This window comes from Nycticebus coucang, chromosome 5 (genome assembly GCF_027406575.1).
Source record: "Nycticebus coucang isolate mNycCou1 chromosome 5, mNycCou1.pri, whole genome shotgun sequence".
In the NCBI taxonomy this organism is placed as follows: Eukaryota; Metazoa; Chordata; class Mammalia; order Primates; family Lorisidae; genus Nycticebus; species Nycticebus coucang.
Window position 1 is genome coordinate 39329810 of NC_069784.1, and position 22426 is coordinate 39352235.

A 22426-nucleotide genomic window follows, 5' to 3' on the forward strand; every position below is an offset into this window, starting at 1 on the left:
CTATTATGATTTAGCTTCATTTTGCTTTCTTAAGACTAGTTAAATGCTGATATGGTCTCATTAGCTTAGAAATAAGTCTAGGAGTTTGCTAAAACCTTCTGGGTTTTTTCATTCTCCAATCTGAATGATCTTTTCTTTGTATCTTGGGACTTTTAGCATCTAGGACAGATCCGGGAATTTACAGGGCATTCATATACACTGATTGTATGAATTAATACGGTTTGAAGTAAACAGAATCCAGTTATAAGAAGAGGAAAATCAATAACTTTTTATATTTGGGGGGAATTGGGCCCTGTCATATTGTAGGAGAACAATTGCTCTAAATGGTATTTTCCTTCCCTCTCTGTACAAAGTATACACTATCTCTTGACAAAAAGTTGTTGTGTTGTGCTGATACTTTTATTTTTCACTGTTTAAAAAGGGTCCAAACACACTAGATTTCTTCAATATAGCTCAGCATGATGTATTATGACTTTTAAAAACAATGAATTGGAAAACAGAATAAAATAGTACATAACAATTCTTGGTTAAGGAAGCCGAACCTTTAAGAGGTACTCTACTCAACTATTTCTAACGTGGAAGGACATTAACAGAGCTGCCATTAAAAAAAAAAAACAACAAAAAAACAACCAGATACCCAACTTACAAAAAGGATGGGATCTCCAAAGAAGAGACCAGAGATGATTAACAAATGCAAAAACAGCTATTTCATATAAAGTCACTTAAAAAAGACTTGGGGGGGGAGGAGCTTTAAAAAAAATCATTGGAAACAGTAGCTAAATGAAATAGAAGGAAATTTCTTTACATAAGGACTTCGAAGAATGAATATTTTCAGATTTGCTCTTAAGTAGATTTGGCCGAAGGACCCCTGAACCAGTTTTCTCAACCTCTTGCTTTGGAATCAATATATTGTAATTGACTTATCAATTCAAACTAACTAGGAAGAGTCTGACTAAAGGAGTAAACCCAGGAGTTACCAGCTGACCTAAAGGTAGGTCAGCCAGAGAAGAATCTGAAATATGGAGTAAGAATGCTGTGTCCAGCTGGCTCAAGGAAGGAAGTGGTCCAGTATAAATTAAGCATCAGCAAAGCCTTTCTCAACCCCCAACTGTGAGAAGGAAGTTACACATTTTTTTTCTCATCAAATAGGAAGACTTCCCAGTCCTCATTCCACCCTATCTATGGCCACTAGAGAGGCTGTTTTATACAACTGCTGCCTGGACTGCATTAAACACAGTGATCTCTGAATATTTATGCCTTGTGACCCCAGATCTGAGAATTATGCCACAGGTAAAAAAAATATGGTCCAGAAAACAAGACAATCCAAGGGGAGATGGAGGCTCTACCGATGTTGGAATGTGTTTACACAAAAACAAATGCAGGTATGGAGTTTTCATCACCCATCTCTGTTCAATTAATTCTCTTTGAAAAGAGGAAAAGACATAAGGGAGAAAATATATTAAATTGAAAATACATTATGCAAACGTGGGCAGGAATTATTAAATTGTTAATTTTAGGAAATGATGAGAAAGATGCCCAAGTTGTATTAAAGGAAGAAGTCCCGGACTTTCTTATCAACTGGTTTTGTCCAGGTTGAGCTGCTTGTCCCCACGGACAGAAGGCCAACAATTTTGAAAGCCTTTTGACCAAGCAATTGGCTCAAAGCGGAATATGTGCAATGTGTTTCTTAACTATTGGAAATCTTATCACAACAGGATATAGACATCCTGGTCAGAGTTCGATCCCACGACAGAAGGTCAAATTTGAAGTAAGATCACATAAATACTGCCATTTCATTTTCAAGCTTGTTCCTTTAACTATTAAAATACACACCGTGACCTAAAGATTTCCGAAGGCCAGCCTCACCACCTTGAAACTACTGACCCAGAGAGGACACACCTTCCCTTCTGTGCCGCCAAACTTCTCCTGCAAGCACTTTAAGAGGTAATTATTCCTCCAGCTTCCTGGTGCCTAATAGCATTACCGGATCTTGATTATTTATACAGCCAGAAAATAAAGACGCTCTAGAGATTTCTGACAACTTAGAAAAGAAAAAAAAAAAAGAATGCCGTCGAAGTCTAAGCTTGCCTCCCCTGTGACGAAACACAGCCCGTGGACTGCGGGGGCCTCGGGGCCGACTCCGCCGGCCGCCGCAGTTTCGGGGCCACGGCCCGGGGCCGTGGGCGCGGCGGGGAGGAAAGGGGGTTGGCCGCGAGGGGTCCGGGGCAGCACCTCGCAGGCCGGGCCTTAAGTAACTTACCCTTGCTCACACAGCTCGTAAGTGACACAGCCAGGATTCGAATGCAGACAGCTGGCCTCGAAGCCTGCCCGCACTGCTGTTCTGCCTTCCCATGGTGTGTCAAACGCTCAGAACAAAACCAGGGAGCATAATTTTTGATAAGGCCAACAATTTTGGCCCGGCGCCCGCTCACCTGGTGCGTGTTGTTGGCCAGCTTGGCGTCGAAGTCCCGGTCCCCGCCGCACTCCTTGTCCTCGCCGGGCGCGCTGCGACGCCAACGGCCGCCGCGGGGGAACAGGCCCCCGGCCGCAGCCGCGGCCGCGGCCGCGCGCAGCCCCCAGCTCACCCCGATGGGGCCGGACCAGCGCGGCAGCGGCGCAGCGGGCGGCGGCGGCGCGTCCAGCCGGTCCTGACCGAGGGTTGCTGACGGCAGGAGCTGCAGGAGAAAGAGAAGGCCGAGGCCGTGGAGCCAGCGCGAGAGACCGTCCGCAGCTCCCTGGGGCCGCTCCATCGCCGCCGAATGCCGAAGCCGCTGACACCTGCCGCCCGGCGCGCCCGCCCACCCCCGCCGGCGCCGCGCCACACCCCCGAGCCCCAGCCGGCGCTCCTTGGATACGCGCAGCCGGGCCTCTCCGCCCCCATAGGCTGGCCGCCTGTCGTTCTCTCCCGGCCCACTCCTCATTGGCTCGCGTCGCCTCTGGCTTCGGGGGTCCTGGATTCGGATGCCAAGATGCGCGACTGATTGGCTGGAAAGTGGCAGCGCCGGTGAGGTCATCCCCCCCTCGCCCGGCGTCTCTGGGGCCGGGCTTCCAGAGTTCGCGCAGGAGCTGTCCCCACCTTCCCGCGAAGCCCCCGCTCCGTGGCCCCGCGACTGCCTCGCTGTGTCTCTAACACCCCCATGTTGGGACCGGGTTATTCCCATTCTACCAACCCGAGACACCCCTAAAATTCCTTCGGTGATGCGGTGCCTGGAAGATCTCAGGGAACCTCTGAGCTTGCTAACCCTTTAAAGGGGGCTTCGTCACGAACCAGTGCTTCAGGTTTCCAGCCCCGGCTGTCTGGAGCGCCCATTGTCTGCGGAGGCAGCGGCCTTGCTGCCGAGAAGGGGCATTCCCCTTCCCCTGCGAACCGATGTGGGCCAGATGTGGGCCAGATCCGATGTGGGCCAGATCCTCTCCACATCCGTGACTCAGGCAAGCCTGAAGAGGACTTTTTTCACCACGTTTGGCTTCTCTCGCCTTCCTCTTCTGCGGGGAGATAGGCCAAAGACGGAATTACTTACTGGTTTTCCTGCACTTAAGATGCAGCTTAGGAATTAGGCACAGGTAAAAGGGGGCAAGAGAATTTGCCCAGTATTTAATCAGTTCATGAGAGGCACATTTATCTTTCCCAAAGTGCCTTAACCCTGCAGTGACTGCGTTGCACAAGTTTGGTTCCAGTATGATGCACCCTAAATTAGCACTCCACCTCAATAAAACAAAACCCCTACGCTGTTCTCTTTACTGCAGAAATTGCGCACCCAACTTCTAGAACATGTTGCGCAGGTAAAACCAGTTCTAAATCCTTAACCTTACTGACTCCATCCCTTTAGAACGCCATAAGTTTTTCAGGAGAAAAGGTAGCAAATAAAAGGACACAAAATATGCAAAACGTTACAACTTAAAGTAACTGAAAATTACTTTTAACTAAATCGGCGATAAATTCAAGTGAGGGCATATTTATTGTAGAGCAAAATGGTGCAGTGCATCAAACCCAATATTTACATCAAAATACTTATGGTGATGTTAATTTGCAAACAAAAAGATTTACAAATGTGCATTTTTTTCCAAAACCACAATAGTAAAAGGTGAAAAGTGAAAAATGTTTTTGACTGCCACCTGAGCAGGATACTAAAATCACCAGAATAGGCCTCCAAGTTCTCAGCCACTGGACTGATAAGATAAAGCTGATGAAAACGGGTGAACAACTTGTTCCTTTACATAAATACTGTGTGTCAGATTATTTTTAAAAGTAGATTATTTTCTAATATATGCCAATTATGGAGCAGATCACAAGACAGTCAGTTCCAGTAGCATGTGATTAGTTGGGGGGAGAAGAGGGGCTATAAAGGAATATTTCTTTGTTTGGGTGACACAAAGATGAATGGTCTATTGTCTTACCATCGGAAAAGACAAAAACCAACTCAATAGTGCCATCTCCTGGAGAAATTACCAAATACACCTTTTTTGGGGGGGCAGTCTCACTGTGACAACCGGGGTAGAGTACCATGGCATCTTAGCTCACAGCAACCTCAAACTCTTGGGCTCAAGTGATTCTCTTGCCTCAGCCTTCTGAGTAGTTGGGACTACAAGCGCCTGCCACAATGCCTGGCTAGTTTTAGAGAAGGGCGCGGGGCGGGGGAAGGGTGTCCTGCTCTTGCTAAGGCTGGTCTCAAACTGAGCTCAAGCAATCCACCCGCCGTGGCCTCCCAGAGTGCCAGGATTACAGGCATGAGCCACCACACCCAGCCCAAATACAGTTTTTAAACTCTTATTAAATGTGTTGCCATTATCTGTGCCTTCTTTTTAATGTGTTGCTTTTCTTTTTTCTTTTTAGACAGCATCGCTTTGTCACCGTTAGTAGAGTGCCGTAACGTCATACATAGTAACCTCAAATTCTTGGACTCAAGCTATTCTCTTGACTCAGCCTCCCAAGTAGCAGGGACCACAGGCACCTGCCACAGTGCCGGCTATTTTTTAGAGATGGGGGGTCTCGCTCTTGCTCAGGCTGGTTTCCAACTCGTGAGCTCAGGCGATCCACCCGCTTCGGCCTCCCAGGGTGCTGGGATTAGAGGCATGAGCCACAGCGCCCAGCCTGTTGCTTTTAATCATATGCTTAGAGCACCTATCTAGTTCCTTCCTCAAACTCTATCAGCTGCTGGGGACGTGGTTAACTTGATACGGCACTGAGAAAATGTTTGCCTAAATACATTTTTTTTTTTTTTACCTAACGCAGGCACTAAATACAAAAGTTGTGCTGGCAGTTCACCTTAGTGAAAAACTGCACATACAATCATACTTTATTTACAGAACTAAAATATGTAAATTATGGGCAGCGCCTGTGGCTCAGTAAGTAGGGTACCAGCCCCATATACCCAGAGTGGCAGGTTGGAACCCGGCCCCGGCCAAACTGCAACAAAATAGCTGGGCATTGTGGCGAGTGCCTGTAGTTCCAGCTACTTGGGAGGCTGGGCCCAAGAGAATCGACTAAGCCCAAGAGTCAGAGGTTGCTGTGAGCTGTGACACCACAGCACTCTACCAAGGGCAACAGGGTGAGACTGTCTCAAAAAAATATATATGTAAATTACTAAAAACCATAAAGCAATTAAACATCATGAAACCACTGCTTTTCCTAGTAAGACCAGTTCTTTGACACAAGAAAACTTTTTATATTTTATCAAAAATCAAAGTTCTCTGAGTGTGCTCTCTCCTTTTACTCTACCAAAAAAATAAAAAAAATAAAAAAGTTCTCTCTTTGAAAAATGTACATTATAGAGGATATAACATTTACCAATTAGTGTGAGGGGAAGTGTAAGTTGAAGCTAAGAGATGGGCTAAGAAGAGCTAGTCTTTAGAATTTGGGGGTTTCCCCCTATGTAATGCAAGTGATTATAGACACAACTCACCTCTTTCTAAAGTAGCTTGTGCTTTGTCCATTTCTGCATTACCCTACCTACTTAAAAAGGAATGTCTATCTGGTTCTCCAAACTAGATCTAAGTTTCATAGAAGCACAGAACCTATCTAGCTTTCTCACAGCTCTTTCCCTAATGCCTATTACTTGGCATATAGTAGGTAGGTACTCAATAAATTGGTTAAATGAATAAAAAGATGTTGAGACAGGAATTTCAATAGTACTTTCTATTACGATTTAATAAAACAAAGTGATCATGAGAGAAACAAACCTTCTAATCCACATTTTACATTTAATAGGGTTAAAATCACTAGAGAAGTATCTGAACATTGGTAACAGCATCCTCTAGTTCTCTTCTTTCCATGTATTATGTCTAGGGCAAAATTCTTTTCTTCCAAATTTCTGTCACTGCAGTTGCCAAATGTAAGCACAAGTTGTTTTTTGCTGAACTATGGTATAAATTTAATATAAATTCAACCTACTCAAAGTCATGATTTTAACATCAGTGAGTACAACTTCCTACACATCCCAATAAATGCAGAGTCCGGTAAGTAATTCTAGGGTGCTCATTAGTGAATTACAGTCAATTGGCACCACCCACATATGCATTAACCCTGTTGTGGATAGTGTGAGTACATTTCAGCTTTCCCTATTCCTCAAGAGCTAGTGATCTGAAACAAGAAAATCTGAGCTGTTCAATTTTCTATACCCATAGGTACACAGCCTGAGATTCTTCATCTATTAAGTAGTGATGATAATACCTACTTCCTATTGGTCGTTTTTGAGATTCAAGTAGAAAGATTCTTTGAACAGTCTCAGCCAATCATTTGATGGCAGCTCTCATGGGGGAAGTTTCTAATATATTCCAAAGTCTAATGTAAATGACTTTTGAATTTTGTATTTTTTTCTTACTGATATGACTAAGCTTTGTTATTAATTGCCTATGAGGCCAAGATCATGAATTTCTCTCTTTTTTTGAGACAGAGTCTCACTTTGTTGCCCTGGGTAGAATGCTGTGGCATCACAGTTCACAGCAACCCCAGACTCTTGGGCTTAACTGATTCTCTAGCCTCAGCCTCCCAAGCAGCTGGGACTATAGGCACCTGCCACAACTGAATTTAATTCTTTTATAGTCCTTAACTTCATAAAAAAGTTTCTTTCCAAATTATCTATAAAGATTAAAGAACTGGTACAATATTGTAAATGGCTTACTCCAACCCACCAGTGTTTTGGGGAAGACCTCAAAACATGTTTTGATTATCAATTAGTAGCATCTCCTTCACATAAGGTAGCAAAAATACATATTTACTCAAGAGAACTATAGGATTGAAATGGATTTACAGTGGTATTAACTTCTAATAACCACTGGGAGGTTAACTAGTCTTGAGTTCATTTACCAACAGTAAGAGATTCCTAGATACAGTTAATTCTAAAAGTTTTACAATAGATACTTTCACAGGACAGGGATATTAATACCACATCCTTTTGGCCTGCTAAGGTATACATTTCAAACAAAAGACTGCATTATAAGAGAACAGACATCTATTAACAAATATTTTAAAACTTTCTTTATTTCAGAACTGCCTTTATATGTACAGGTATCATTAAAAAATGCACATACATTGAGAGATTTTCCAAGAAACAGGAGCTGGAAATAAAATTTACAGGCAATTAAGAGGTCTCAAATCATCCCAGAGAATTTCTGAGGATCACTCTTATTTAAATGTCCTTGATAACCTCTTCAAGTTCTTCCTTTGTGAACATGTGGAAATTCTGGCCAGGCTGTACTGTGGCTAGCTGGAAAGAAGCAGAGAAGGGTTAATAAACTGGGCTCAATTACCCTGCTGATGGCCCTATCATGGTCAGGAGAAGATGTGCTGGTGGTGCAGCTGTTCATTAGGAACTAAAGGATCTACTGTCCCAAGGATATCCTTTCCAGGCAGCAGGTTCCTAAAATAGCTCTCTGGCTCCAAAATAAAAATGCTTATTGACCAAGTTTTCTATTTGAGGTTAACTCACCACCTAATAGTTAACCAAATACACGACAGCTTTGTTACTTTTTGAAGTTACTTCAACAAGGATCACAAAAACAGCAACAAAGTATAAGGAGTCAGTACTTTTTGTTAAAGAGTCCTTTGGAAATACAGTGAAGGCACATTTATACACTTAGAAGTTGAGCTTGTGCTGGGTTGGGTGTAGTGACTCACACCTAATCCTAACACTCAGAAGCTGAAGTGGGAGGACAGCTTGAGCTCAGGAGTTCAAGACCAGCCTAGGCAAGAGCAAGACCCCATCTCTACTAAAAATAGAAAAATTAGCTGGGCATTGTGGTGGGCTCCTGTAGTCCCAACTACTCAGGAGACAGAGACAGGAAGATTGCTTAAGCTCAGTAGTGTGAGTTGCTGTGAGCCAGACTTATGTCACCGTACTCTAGACTGGGCAAGAGTAAGACTCTGTCTCAAAAAAAAAAAAAAAAGTTGAGCTTGTGTCTGAGCCCTTAGGTTACTTAGCTGCTGTGCCTCTATTCCCTCATCTATAAAATAGGGATAATGAGACCTAATTCATAGAGTAAAATGGATTAAATGTTAATATATGCAAAGTGCTTAGGACAGTGCCTAGAACATAATGCAATAAATAATTGTTAACTATCATTGTTAGATATTTTCTCTAAAATTGTCCATGTAGCAACTTAATAAAAGTTTGTTCTGTCTTTTTAAAAGGACTAGCCGCGAAAAGATTCCATTAATATTGGCGCAGGAAATCAGTTGTGACTGAAGATGTAAGTAATCACCAGCAATCCAGATTATAATGTATTTATGCAAAAAAAAAAAAAAAAAAACTGCAGTCAGAAGATGGTTAATTTCAAATTTAACTAAAATGGCTAGGTTTTCTGTCATCTCTGTCTATCACATAGTCCCACATTTTGGGGTAATATAGAGGAATAGGTGACCCTTCACATTTGCCTCAAAAGCTTTGTGCTTTGTTTTAAATGTCATTTTCTCATATATATTTAATTTTGATTTTTTTTTAAGAGATAAAGTCTCATGTAAAACTCTGTCACCCAGGCTGAAATGCAATGGCATGATCACAACTTACTGTAGCCTTAAACTTCAGGATTCAAGTAATCGTCCCACCACAGCCTCCCAAGTAGCTGGCACTACAGGAGGGCACCACCACAGCCAGCTAATTTTTCAGTTTTTTACTGAGATGGGGGTCTCGTTATGGTCTTAAACTCCTAGCCTCAAGCAATCCTCCTGCTTTGACCCCCCAAAGTGCTATGATTACAGGTCACCATACCCAGCCTTTTAATTTTAAAATTAAAGGTAACAGGGCATTTAAAAAGTAATGCTCATTACTGATATATTTATCATAATTTGAATGTTGTCAGACAATAAACATAGTCCACTTATATGGTGTATATTATTCTCTGCCTCGTCTATAATAAAATTCAGATGGAGGGAGATGGGAGGGGAGGAGGGTTGTTTGATGGAGGGAGGGTGAACGGTGAGGCCACACCTATGGAGCATATTGCCAGGGTACAAGTCAAATCTATCAAGTATAGAACACAAATGTCTTAACACAGTGATTAAGTGAATGAGGTGAAAGCTATGTTGATTGGTTGGATGTAACCACTCTGATTTGTACAAAGAATCAACACATGGAATCCCACACAGGCATAAATGCATTCATGATTATGTATGTATGACTTAATAAAAGAAAAAATAAAATAAAACAAATTCAGAAAAAGACTGTCACAATCTTAAGACAACTTATGATGTAGTGTGGAGAAGAGACTAAATAAAAATGTTCTCTTCTCAAAGTCTGCAGTCTCCTCTAGATTTTCCCAAAAGATAGATCCAATTACATGAAAATCTCAGAAGAGCCCCAAATATATTTGCAAAATATATGTATACAATTTACTTATGTCCATATAGGCCATGAGTTCTATTCTAAGGATATCTAAAACTATGTGATTAATGCTTCTTTTAAAGTCTAATATCTTTGCTTGGTGGTAACAAGAGGACAGAAAGATTAAAAGGGCAGGATTTGAACCAAGTACTGCCTTCAGGAAGTTACTTATCACTAGATGTGTAAAAATAATCCCTTATATTTGCATAATGATAAATGTATTTATGTAATGAATATGAAATATACTTTTCTATTTTTTATCTCACTTTACTTTTGAAAACAGTCTGTGAGGCAGGCAGAACAGATATTTTTCCTTCATATATTCCATCAATAATAGTTACTAAGTATCTGTTACTACTTACAGATGCATTAGGGACTAAGGATCCAAAGATAAGGAAAATCTGTCTTATTTAGTGAGGGCTCTAGATGCCAAATGCTTTCAGTGTCAGGTAAGGGTTATACAAGAGCTAAGATTATGTAAAACAGTGATCTGGGGAATTCCAGGAAGCTTTAGAAGCAATCTTTGAGTTGTACATTAAAGCATGGCACCGCTGGGTGAGGCAGTCAAAGGGCGGAGGGGGTGGGCAGGCTGAATGTGCACCTGCCTAGAAGCATGGAACAACATGATGTATTTGCAAAACTGAAAAAAAATTCTGTACATAGTAAGACAGCAGATGTTGGACGTGGGATCCGAAATGAAATGGAGAAGGAGCAGATGAATTCAGAGGGAGATGGTATATCAAAATGATTAAAAGTACAGGAACCTAAAATGGATTCAAATCCTGGCTCTACCATTTACCAGTTCTGTTATTTGGGCAAGGTCTTACCCTCTCAAAGCTACAGTTTCCTCCTCTGTAAAATGGTAACAGGAATATCTACCTTATAGAATTGTTGTGGGGAATAAAAGAAATAACTGCATAGAAAATGTTTACTAAAGCGCCTAAAAGAGTAAACATATGAGTTGAGAAGTAGTAAATTACCATGCCATGAAAAGAAGTTTAGGATTTATCTCATAGACAGCAGGACTATGAGAAAAGATTTTTTAAGTGGGGAACATTTAAGATTAGCTATGCATTAGAAGATCCACTCGAGTAGCATAATAAGGAAATGAAGGAGGGCAAGGCTGGAGGCAGGAAGACTAGGAGACCTTGGAAAACACACAAGGTAAGAGAAAAATGAGGACCTGAACAAAAGGCACTGGCTGGGACAGAGAAGGGGCACGGATCTGAGAGTTATTTAGAAGGGGGCAAAGGTACAATTCAGTGAAGGGAAGGTCAAAGTCTTCCAGGTTTCTGGTGCAAAGTACAAGTACAATGGAGGGTGTCATCAACCAGAATTAGAAATACCAGACGAGGAAATGGTTTTCAGGAAATACAATGATTTTCATTACAGAACTGTCAAATTCTAGGTGAATGCTTCAGAAAGGTCAAACAATAACTCCAAACAGTGACTATGAAATCTGTTAAAAAGGAGTTATCTTAACAAGGAGCAGTCTCATGGAAATAGTAAAAGCTGAAACAAAGGGTAATGATTGTGGAATAAATGACAGGTGAGGCTATGAAGATACTAAATACAAATTCTGTTTGGAAGAGACATAGCAATAAAGGTTTAAAAAACAGTTTGGATAAACAGCACTCAGCAATAAAATGTAGCATAATTGATACAAACAACATGGATGGATCTCAAACTCATTAAGCTAGGTAAAAGTTAGACACAAAAGCCTACACATTGATTGACTCCATTTATATGAAATCTTAGAACACAAATCTATAGTCCAAAAAGTGACTACAAAAGGGGTATGGGGGAACTTTTGGGGAGGATGGAAATGGTCTAGATTTTGATTGTGGATTGTGGTGGCAATAGAGAGGTTATACATTTGTCAAAATTCACCAAACTGTATACTTTAAATAGGTGCATTTTACGGCATGTAAATTAAACCTGAACAGAAAAGACAGGTAGAACACTAGGTAGAGAGAGGTGTTAATAAAGATGGTTTTCCTTTTTTTTTGAGACGGACTCTCAATCTTGTGCCCTGGGTAAAGTGCCATGGTGTTCTAGCTCACAGCAACTCAAAACTCTTGGGATCAGATGATCCCTTTGCCTCAGCCTCCCAAATAGCTGGGACTACAGACACCCCCTACATAGCTTGGCTAGTTTTTGTATTTTTAGTAGAGATGGGGTCTTGCTCTTGCTCAGGCTGGTCTCAAACTCCTAAGCTCAAGCAATATACCCACCTCGGCCTCCCAGAGTGCTTAGGATTATAGGCGGGAGCCACTGCACCCAGCCTCCTTTTTATTTTTTTTCTTTTAAAGAAAGATACCTGGGTATTTTCCTTTCCTTGGAGGAAGCAGCTCATAACAAGGTTGGAGAATCGAGGGGGAAAATGACAATATAAGGACTTAAAAGAGATAGAGTGGCTCCCAAGTTGCTGTCCTCCTTAGACCATCAGAATTACCCAAGGAACTTTCCAAATATAGATTTCTGGGCCTCATTTGCAAAGATTCTCATGGACAGAAAGGTTTGGAAACCATGAGTTAGAGCACTGGTAGTTAGTCTTGGACAAGTGAAGTGCCCTCCCACAGCCCCTTTTAAGAGATGGAGTCCCACTCTGTCACCAGGTGCAAGTGCAGTGACACAATAACAGCTCACTGCAGTCTCAAACTCCCACACTCAAGGGAGCCTCCAGTCTCAGCCTCCTGAGTAATTTCTTTTCTTTCTTTCTTTTTTTTTTTGGAGACAGAGTCTCACTCTGTTGCCTTGGGTAGTGCCATGGCATCACAGCTCACAGCAACCTCAAACTCTTGGGCTCAATAGCTCCTCTTGCCTTCGCCTCCCCAGTAGCTGGGACTAGAGGTGCCTGCCACGACACTAAGATAGTTTTCTATTTTTAGTAGAGATGGGGTCCCACTCTTGCTCAGGCTGGTCTTGAACGCCTGAGCTCAAGCAATTCACCCTCAGCCTCCTAGAGTGCTAGGTTTATAGGCATGAGCCACTGCCCCCAGCAGCCTTCTGGGTAGTTGAGATTACAAATGGGAACCACTTCACTTGGCACCCCTTTTTTAATGTGAAGAAGTGTCTGGTCACAGAAGGTAGGGTGGTTGCTGACAGAATCTGGATGAGATGTAGCTGACGGTCTTTTCAAAGCAATACAGTAGTGGCGCTGAAACCGAATAAACTAGAATAGTGATTTTCAACTGGTGGTAAGAGGATCTTAGGTGTGCTGTGAAAATTTTAAAGATCATTCTTAAAATTATTTTCGAAAAAAGTTCAAAGCAGTGTTTTGGGTTGTTTTTTTTTTGAGACAGAGTCTCAAACTGTCGCCCTGAGTGGAGTGCCATGGCATCACAGCTCTTAGCAACCTCCAACTCTTGGGCTTCAGCGATTCTCTTGCCTCAGCCTTTCAAAGTAGCTGGGACTACATGTGCCCGCCAGAGCGCCTGGCTGTTTTTTGGTTGCAGTTGTCATTGTTGCTTAGCCCGCCACCCTAGGTGTATGTGGCCGGCTTCCCTTGCCGACTGAGCTACAGGCGCCACCCAAAGCAGTGTTTTTTTTCACTCTTTTTCTTGATCAACACAATTTAAGTGTGCCCTGGAAGTAATTATAGGTTTAAGTGTGCAGTGAGATAAAAAAGGATGAAAAAAAATGAACTAGAAAATAACTTTGCATTTTCAATCGAATCAGACTTTAGAATCATCATTGCGAAATCAGCAGAGCTGCATTTGAATTCCTCAGAAGTGGCAAAGAGATATTCTTAGTAGAAGTGCCAAGACCCTATCTAGTTCAGTACTAAAGAAAACAAAGTACTAGAAAGATACTGATGAAATTCCTCCTAAAGGTCAGGGTGGGAGTATTATTGCATGTGTAGCCCCTCATCCTCTTAGAAACTGGCAAGAAGAGCAAGTATTTTCAAATCTGTGTTAGAAAGATGAAAAAACACTGTTATTTATCTTTTTCCATTGAGGAACCACATTAAACCATCCCTCAGCCATTAGTGCTCAGGGAGCAAGCCAATCACCTCCCACTATCCTTCCTCAAATTCCTCAGTTCCTCCCAGCACTTCTAAGGACAGCCTCCTATTTTACCCCTTTCACCACAGCCTGTGAAACCTGGTTCTATTGATGAGCCCTTCACCAACAGTGGACACTCTCTAGTACTCGCCATTCTTCTGTTCTGACCTAATCATCTCCTACCAAGGATTACTCCAATCATCCATTTTCTCATGAGCATAGCTGACAAATATCCTAGTGGGTGCTGACTGGTGTAATTACTGACTTATAATTATAGCCTCTGCTGGCCTTTTTAATTGAAATATAGGCCAGGCATAATAGCTCACACCTGTAATCCTAGCACTCTGGGAGCCCGAGGTGGAGGATCCCCTGAGCTCAGTAATTTGAGATCAGCCTGAGCAAGCGCAAGACCCTGTCTCTACTAAAAATAGAAAAATAAGCCTGGTGCTGTGACAGGTGACAGTAGTCCTAGCTACTTGGAGGCTGATGTGGGAGGATCCTTTGAACCCAGGAGTTTGAGTTTGCTGTGAGCTATGCTGATATCATGGCACTCTAGGCTGGGCAACTGAACAAGTCCCTGTCTCACAAAAGACACACACACACACTCTCTCTCTCTCTCTCTCTCCAAGAGTAATCTCTATCCTGGGCAACTGAACAAGTCCCTGTCTCACAAAAGACACACACACACACACACACACACACACACACACACACACACACACACACTCTCTCTCTCTCTCTCCAAGGGTAATCTCTATCCTGACTTTTTAGAGTAATTTGCTTTGCGATTCTAGACTCAGCCATCTGTGACCCAGCCATCTTTTTACTCATCCCTGTCTTCTCTTTTCCCTCTCCATAATTAGCTTTCTCAATAGTTCTCATTCTCCTTAATTTCACTGTTTCATTCACTCACCCTCAGCAGATGACCTAACACTCAGCAGGGAAACGTAAGACATCTCTCTCAACACATCTCCAAACCTACCTGTCATTAATTACCCATCATTGTTTCCTTTCGCCTACGTACTCTTAGCATTCTAAATAAGGACACTGAGAATCTGGTCCACACCTCCCGTCTCACCTGTTGCCACTTCCCCTATCTTATGTACAACCCACACCTCAGGAGTCAGACAAACTCTCAAGTTTCCCTTTAAGCAGTTGTTTTTTACATCTTTGAGCCTTTGCACATACTGTTCCCTCTTCCTGAAATATCTTTCTGCTCTCTTCTCTACACATCACCTCCAGGAAGCTTTCCTAATGCCTTAGTCAAAATTTTGTGTTCTCATGGCCATCTCTTCTTATTGCTATTATAAAGTATCATCCTAAGCTTTTATCATCTGTTACGTACCCCATATTACACAGCATACTACTTGAATAGGAATTGAATTTTTCTTTGTCTATACCCCTGCATCTAGCTCTCTACCATGTAATGGTACTTAATATAATGCTGAGTGAATTTCACTTTTCAAAACCAACTCCTTCCCCCCTTCTAGAACTTTTCTATCACTATCCTAACTTCTTTTATTTAACATTTTTCTATCCACTCATTTCTTCTCAGTTTATCATTTTCAAGACTTTCCTAGTTCTTAAAAAGACACAAATCCTTTTCTTTTACCCTGCCTTCTGGGAACACTAATCAAACTTCTTGAGAAAACATACTCTTGTTTTCTCCACTTTGTTACCTCCTTTCACTCTTTATTTTGGCTTCTGCCATCACCACTTTACTAAAGCTGGTTACTCAAGAGTTACCAATTATTTTTCAAGAAATGAACAAACAAAAATGTGATTTTCTTGATCTAGTCAATCCTCAGCAATGAGTTATGATATCTGAATAAAAACAATAAAACAGAAAAATACCTCTATGTTAGTTGCATTCAACTTCTCCTCCATTACTTGTTTGAGGATAATGAGCGAAGATTTGATGGCTTCTTTCAGAGTCATAGACTTGAAACAAAGAAGGTGAGACCAAAACCCATTACTTATACATAATCCCTCCTTCCTTCAGAGATTTCCCCTTTATATCAATGAAGAAAGATTCAGTAAATACTCATATAAAATATAAAATATTTTAAGTAGTACAGTACAAATATCTCCAGAACTCAAGTAAATGGCAAATAAGTAGAGTATTATTTGGGGGTGGGGGGGAAGAGGCCATATTTTGAGCCAAAAGAAAGTCCTCAACTCTTTTCTTTAGTCATCTTTGAAGGGGAAAGGGCTACACTTCTTTAGTGTACATCTGAATTCCTCTTAATATAGAAGCAAGATAATATGGGTTATACCCTCCAAATAATAATTAATACCCAAATGATCTAAGAAGGTAACCCAATGGTTTAGGAAAGTCATTCTTTTTTTCCCAGAGAAAGGGTCCCACTGTTGCCCAGGCTGTAGTGTAGTAGCATGATCATAGCTCACTTTTGCCTCAGACTCCTGGGCTCAAGCAGGCCTTCCACCTTAGCTGCCCAAGTAGCTGGGACTATGGATGTATGCCACCACAGCTACCCACCTACCTAAATTTTTTTTTTTAAGAAGTGGGGAATTGCTATTATGTTGTTGGCCCAGGATGTTCTCAAATTCTTGGGCACGAGATCTTCCTGCCTCAGCTTCTCATAGCATTGGGATCCTACAGTGTGAGCCATTGCGCCCAGCCAAAAGTTCACTGCCCCTACTCCATTTTCTACCTTATTTACTCCACAGGTAAAATCAATACTATCAGGAGGTGATGGGAGCAGGCATCTCTTTATGAAGAGATGGTATATCCATACCATGGTGTTCTATTCAGCAATAAAATGAACTATTGATACAACATGAACAGACACCCCCAAATAGTATGCTGAACCAAAATAAAAAAAAAAATACTAATTATATGATTCCATTTCTAAAAAAGCACAAGAATGGACAAACTAACATATTCTGGCAAAATGGTGGCAAGGGATGGGGAGAGACGGACACGTTCTCTATCTTGTTTTAGTTTGTGATTCCAAGAATTATCAAAACTCATAAAACTAACTTTTACGGTCTGTATGTTTTATTACACATAAATTATACCTTGATTTAAAAAATAATAATAAAAATTGGGAGGAAGCTTAATTACCTTGTGGTAAACTTCTTGTAAGGAGCTCTGGGCACCCTCTGAAGCAGAGCCAATTGCTCGAGCATCACACTGTACAAAGGTCCCAGAAGGGTCCATATGAAACCTGTAAGACCCCCCAAAAAGGAGGATCAAAATGTTTAAGAGTGGTAGCACTTTATGTAATAAATATCTCACTAAAGAAAAACATAAATGTTTGGCCCCACAGCCAGGAAACACCATGAAAATACTGAGACACAGATCCAAAAGATGTTCTATGTCTAGAGAAACCAGGTATTTTAAAAAGTATTTAAGAAAAGCAGTAACTTCTTTAGGGATTAAGAAGAAAATTATAGTATATATAAATATGACACTTGTTTATGCCTATCTTAGTAACATTTTGAGGATGAGGATAATATCAACATTCCAGAGCAAAGCTCTAAAACATACCCTGCCCATAATAATAATAATGTTATTTCTGATTCTTTCCAAAATTAGCACTAATTCCAACAGGGGAATTCTTCATGGAATTCCTAGATGTGCTTTTCTCACTGAATTTTAGAGTTAAAAGCCTTTCTGTTTTTACAACTCTCCAATAATCTTCTCAGATGATGGAAACTACCAGCCCCTACCTCCCCCCACCACCTTCTATCAAAAGTAGGGAAAAAAAAACCTTCAAAATGGTACTTACAGTTGGGGCCCTTTCTCATCAACTCCTCCAAATAACAATGCTACTCCAAAGGGACGAGACTAGAACCAAAAAGAAGGGTTAAGTGGCTATGAAGTACTGGAGGTGAGAGGGGCTGGGAAAGTTATGTTCAGAGGACAAACGTCCTAAGTCCCATAGGGTAGTAAGAAAACTGCACAAACATCAAACCCACCATGGCACCTGGATCTGCATCTTCTTCTCCAAACTGTAGAGCCAGATTGGACACGGCCTGGGTCACACTCTCCACCGTCATTGTTTCGTTATAGGTAAACCAATGGTTCTAGAAGAAGAATGAAGAATGATACACCTTCTAATAAGAATGGCATTAAAGCAGCCCACCATCTCACTGCACACCATCCCTTTAAACTGTGGATGGATATGGAAGGCTCAAGTGTGTTTCTCTTAATTAACACTACACATGAGTACTTGGGACTTCATGAGAAGACCACAAATAGCTCTGGAAATAAACACTAAAAGGACTCTAAGCAATGACAGACTAGAGGATTACTCTCTTGAAAAACAGGGTTAACCCCTCAAAGCACAAGTTTATTCTTTTCACAAAGTAAATGTTGATAACCAAGTGCCACTTTTCTTCAAAGGTCCTGTGTTACTCTGTTGGTGTTAAAGTTAAATGACTTATTCTCACTTAAGTACTGACAGCAAACTTGCAAATAAATGCAAAAAATTTTACCATAAGATATTTTTTTCTTACTAGCCTATTCTCCAGGCAGCAGGTACTCAGTTTAAAAAGAAAAAAAAGAAAAATCAGCATTCCTGACCAGTATTTGTCACCTGGTACAAATCATTACTCACCAGAGGAGAGCTGTACTTGCAAGCCTGGCAGCAAAGGCAGTTGTGGGGAGAATGTCCTTTAACTATGTCCACCTCCTGCCATGGTGCTCCCACAGAAAGTCAATTAGAAAACAGAATGCAGGGCAATGCATGCTTTATATAAGGCAATCCAAAAGAAGCAAGAGACTGTCAGCACTACTGACCAGAGCTTCCTTAAAGCTGCAATGGTTGGATGGCTAAACTCCAAGCCCCAGAAAGTTAGAAACTGGGAATTCTACCCAAAATCACTCCCAAGAGCCACATCTAATATTGACACAGATACCTGCAATATAGCCCAGGCAGCTATATCACGACTAAACAAGGAACTCAAGCATCATGGTAAAAGGAGGTGATGCCAATTTTACCTGTGTCTCCACTCTGGCTTTATCAATTAAAGTCTTAGCATCAGCAATTAGCCCACTCATGGCACAACCTGCAATGTAAAAGCAACAGTGACCCAGTGGCCAAATCCTTATGGAATTCTTTCATCCACTCAGGAAATCCCAAAATTGTGGAATGGAACCATGGCAGCCATTCGGCAATCCCATGGCTTTATACCCAATAGTTTAGATATGAAATGATCCATGCTCAATCCAAGTATAATGTTACAAGCACAAAAACCATCCACAATGACACAAAAGTCCAGAAAAGAAGTCAGAAGACAGAGAAAAGCAGCTAACCAAACATAAATTTCCACATATAAACATCCCTTTACCACTCTTCATAGACCATGATACATTTTTTAATTAAACAAACACTAATGCCCCAACTTAAAAAATAAGGAAGAGAAAACCATCTCACTGTGGGCTACAGTGGGAGACCCAAGAATAAAAGCAAAAGCCTTTTTACCTTCCTGTCCCAAACACAAACCAACTAATTACATTAAAGAGGAAGTCTGCCAGATTATGGCCATAGCTGTTATTTTATATGCCATGACACAAATCTAAATCTCCAGTCTAGGTCTCTTTCTAAAGTTTCAGAATTTATAAAGCCAAATGACTCCCTTGATATATCTACATGGATATACTACACGCTCAATTCATCTTATTTCCCTTCTAGACTCCTGTCTTCCTCTTTAGCCCTCACAACCAATCAAATTCCAACTTCTGTCAATCCCTATCAGATTAACTTGTCTGGCGTTAGTCCCTTCTCTATCTCTGGCCACTGCCTTAGTTAATGCCCTCACCACCTCTCTGATTGGACTATTACAAAAGTTTTTTAACTAGTCTCCCTGCCTCCAGTCTCAGCCCCTGTCAGTCTACCTTTGACACTATTATCAGAAGGTCTTTCTAAAATTCTAATGGGATCATTTTACCTCACTGCTTAAAACCCTTTCCATCAAGGCAAGGACCAAGTTCAAGCTCTTTAACATGATAAAAAAAGGACTTCCACTCTCTGACCCCAGACTCATCTTTTGCCATAGTTCACCTCCCAGTCATATTAAACTACTTGTGCCACAGTATTTCGTATTTTATATCACCATAGCTTTAGTTGTTTCTATTTCCTCTGATTAGGATGCTCTGTCCTTGAGATACCTATACACTTGTTGGCCTGATAAATCCCACCTTATCTTTCAGAATTAAACTTGGCTCAAGCATCACCTTCATCGAACCCTTTTCTCAAAGTCCCACCACCACTGACCCAGGCAAAACTAATTATTTCCTCCTTCGAACTCATACTGAGCACACACCAGTGTCTTTCTTATTAATACCTGTATCATTTAATTGCATTGGCTTATTTACATGTTCACCACCATGATTAGACTGTATGCTCCTGGAAACCAAGGACTATGTCTTATTCCTCTCTGTATCCCGGTGTCCAATGTAGTATCTGGCATACTGTTGGTTCTCAATTTGTTGAATCAAGTGACACTGTCCCATCTCCAAAAGACAAGTGACTTGAGATAAAGTAGATAAAATATTCTAATCTTAAAAGATTAAATCTCAGTTTTTACACCTATAAAAGAGATAATACCAAGTCCCAAGAGTCATCATGGCATTTGGTTCTAATGCCTTCAAGCAATTAATTATTTTACCAATGTTTCACTAATTAGGTGACTAGATAGGTTAATAAAATTTGGATAACCAACTAAAATGACATGCTATAAATAAATAGAACTACTCACCCTGTAAAGCTACAATAATGTATCAGAAGCCAAGGCAGGGAATTATAATAAAGACCCAAAAAAAGGGGAAGGGGGATGAAGGGACAAGGAATAAAATAAAAGTCTAACAAAGAAAGAAGACTGGTCTGGTCAAAGCCTATTATTTTTATAACTCTCTGAAGCTTAGTCACTCTGAAGATCTTTAAGACTTCCTCTTTCTTCAACAGACACCCTACCTTCTTCACACACATGATCTTTTGCTCCTGGTGGTCTCCTACCAGCCCTAACATTATGCATCAATGAAGACTCAGCCATAATAAGGAGCTGGCCTGACTCAACCTTTAAATGTTTCAATAATTATATTTGCCAAGTCTAACTCTAAGGGAGAAAGGAACCTCTGGGAGCAGGTCGAACATAAATAAGTCCTGCAACTGTCCTAATCCTAAAGTTATATATCTGGCCTACTGCCTGCAAAACAATAACTAAAGGGAGGTGGGAGGGGATAAGGTATTCATCTCATGCACATGCCTTAGAATATCACAGAGTACTAATGAACCCAGGTCAGATCCTACTGAACATCTTTCTTTTCCTCCTTACCTATGTGAGCATCAATCTCTACAATTTTCTCAATGCTGCTAGGCTCCATGAGTGGGGAGGTAATTCTCTTCTCCACAGCTAGGCACACACCCTCTGATGTCTGGATCCCAATGGCTGTAGAACCAAGCTAAAGAGAAAGATGTTATGACTACCATGTACAAGTCAAAGAACAGTCTCACATACTCACCAGATAGCTCTCTATCTTCATAAGATAAAAGCTTTAATTGGCCTTATCTACTATGCAGAGAGAACAAGAAGCACTCTCATAAGTAACATACTGTTTCTGTCAATAGCAAGAACATTCGTTTATAGAATTTTATGTTTTTATAAGAGTAAGTTCAATAAAGTCTTAAAAACACCTGGAAAATCCATTCCCTAATGCCAGTATTTGGAAGAAGGGAGGATTCTAAAGTGCTAAGCATAGTGGACAAGAAAGGAATAAAACTAATGTTTTTTTGTGGACCTAGTCTCTTTTCTCCTCTGCTATCTATCTTGGACTGCCCCAAAGGTGGTATTTCCCAAGTTTATGTGACCTCCAGGAAAAAAAAAAGAAAAAGGAGAATGAGGATGGAAGGGAGGAAAAAGAAAAAGAAACATGACCATCACCACCACCAACATAAAAATACTAAATTTAGGGCGGCGCCTGTGGCTCAGTGAGTAGGGCGCCGGCCCCATATGCCAAGGGTGGTGGGTTCAAACCCAGCCCCGGCCAAACTGCAACAACAAAAAAAATAGCCAAGCATTGTGGCGGGAACCTGTAGTCCCAGCTGCTCAGGAGGCTGAGGCAAGAGAATAGCGTAAGCCCAAGAGTTAGAGGTTGCTGTGAGCCGTATGACGCCACAGCACTCTACCGAGGGCAGTAAAGTGAGACTCTCAAAAAAAAAATACTAAATTTAATCATTCAAGGCCACTAGCAGTCCACAATATATAATAGCTTAAATTCATTTCATCATCTCCATTCCACCTTCCCAGTCATCTATCTCTCCCTGCCTGTTTCCTGTAAAAAAAAAAAAAAAAAAAAAGATAATGATAACAATACCTACGTCAAGAGGGATAAACATTAATACATAAAATGTTTAAAACGGTGCCTACCAGACAACACATGAACAAATGTTATTCTTATTACATGTCTAGATTACCTCAGTAGCTTCTTCCCATCTTTGATCTCTCTCCCAATGAATTTTTCATGTTATAGCCTAATTTGGCTAATAAAATACCATTATATTTCTTCTCTCAAGAAATAACATCTTCCTATACTGTCCATAAATGAAATCCAAATAAGCTTTCAGGGCCTTC

General features: G+C 41.1%; 2 protein-coding genes across 6 annotated transcripts in view; both read right to left on the minus strand.

Moving 5' to 3' along the window:
* SORT1 (sortilin 1) overlaps positions 1-3255 on the minus strand; it is a 103046-nt gene extending 99791 nt beyond the window's left edge. For 2 of the 4 annotated variants that reach the window (XM_053590497.1, XM_053590496.1), the window contains exon 1: positions 2433-3255. In XM_053590497.1, the coding sequence (XP_053446472.1) occupies positions 2433-3161 (729 nt within the window). In that variant the 5' untranslated portion in view covers positions 3162-3255. The remainder of the gene's footprint in view (positions 1-2432) is intronic. The other 2 variants (XM_053590499.1, XM_053590498.1) reach the window with 1 other exon arrangement.
* Positions 3256-7462: 4207 nt separating this feature from the next.
* The window catches only part of PSMA5 (proteasome 20S subunit alpha 5), a 28348-nt gene continuing 13384 nt past the window's right edge, over positions 7463-22426 (minus strand). For both annotated transcript variants that reach the window (XM_053590500.1, XM_053590501.1), the window contains 7 exons: positions 21131-21257; positions 18795-18862; positions 17771-17878; positions 17581-17639; positions 16914-17016; positions 15680-15766; positions 7463-7706 (listed from right to left, as the gene is read on the minus strand). In XM_053590500.1, the coding sequence (XP_053446475.1) occupies positions 7629-7706; positions 15680-15766; positions 16914-17016; positions 17581-17639; positions 17771-17878; positions 18795-18862; positions 21131-21257 (630 nt within the window). In that variant the 3' untranslated portion in view covers positions 7463-7628. The remainder of the gene's footprint in view (positions 7707-15679; positions 15767-16913; positions 17017-17580; positions 17640-17770; positions 17879-18794; positions 18863-21130; positions 21258-22426) is intronic.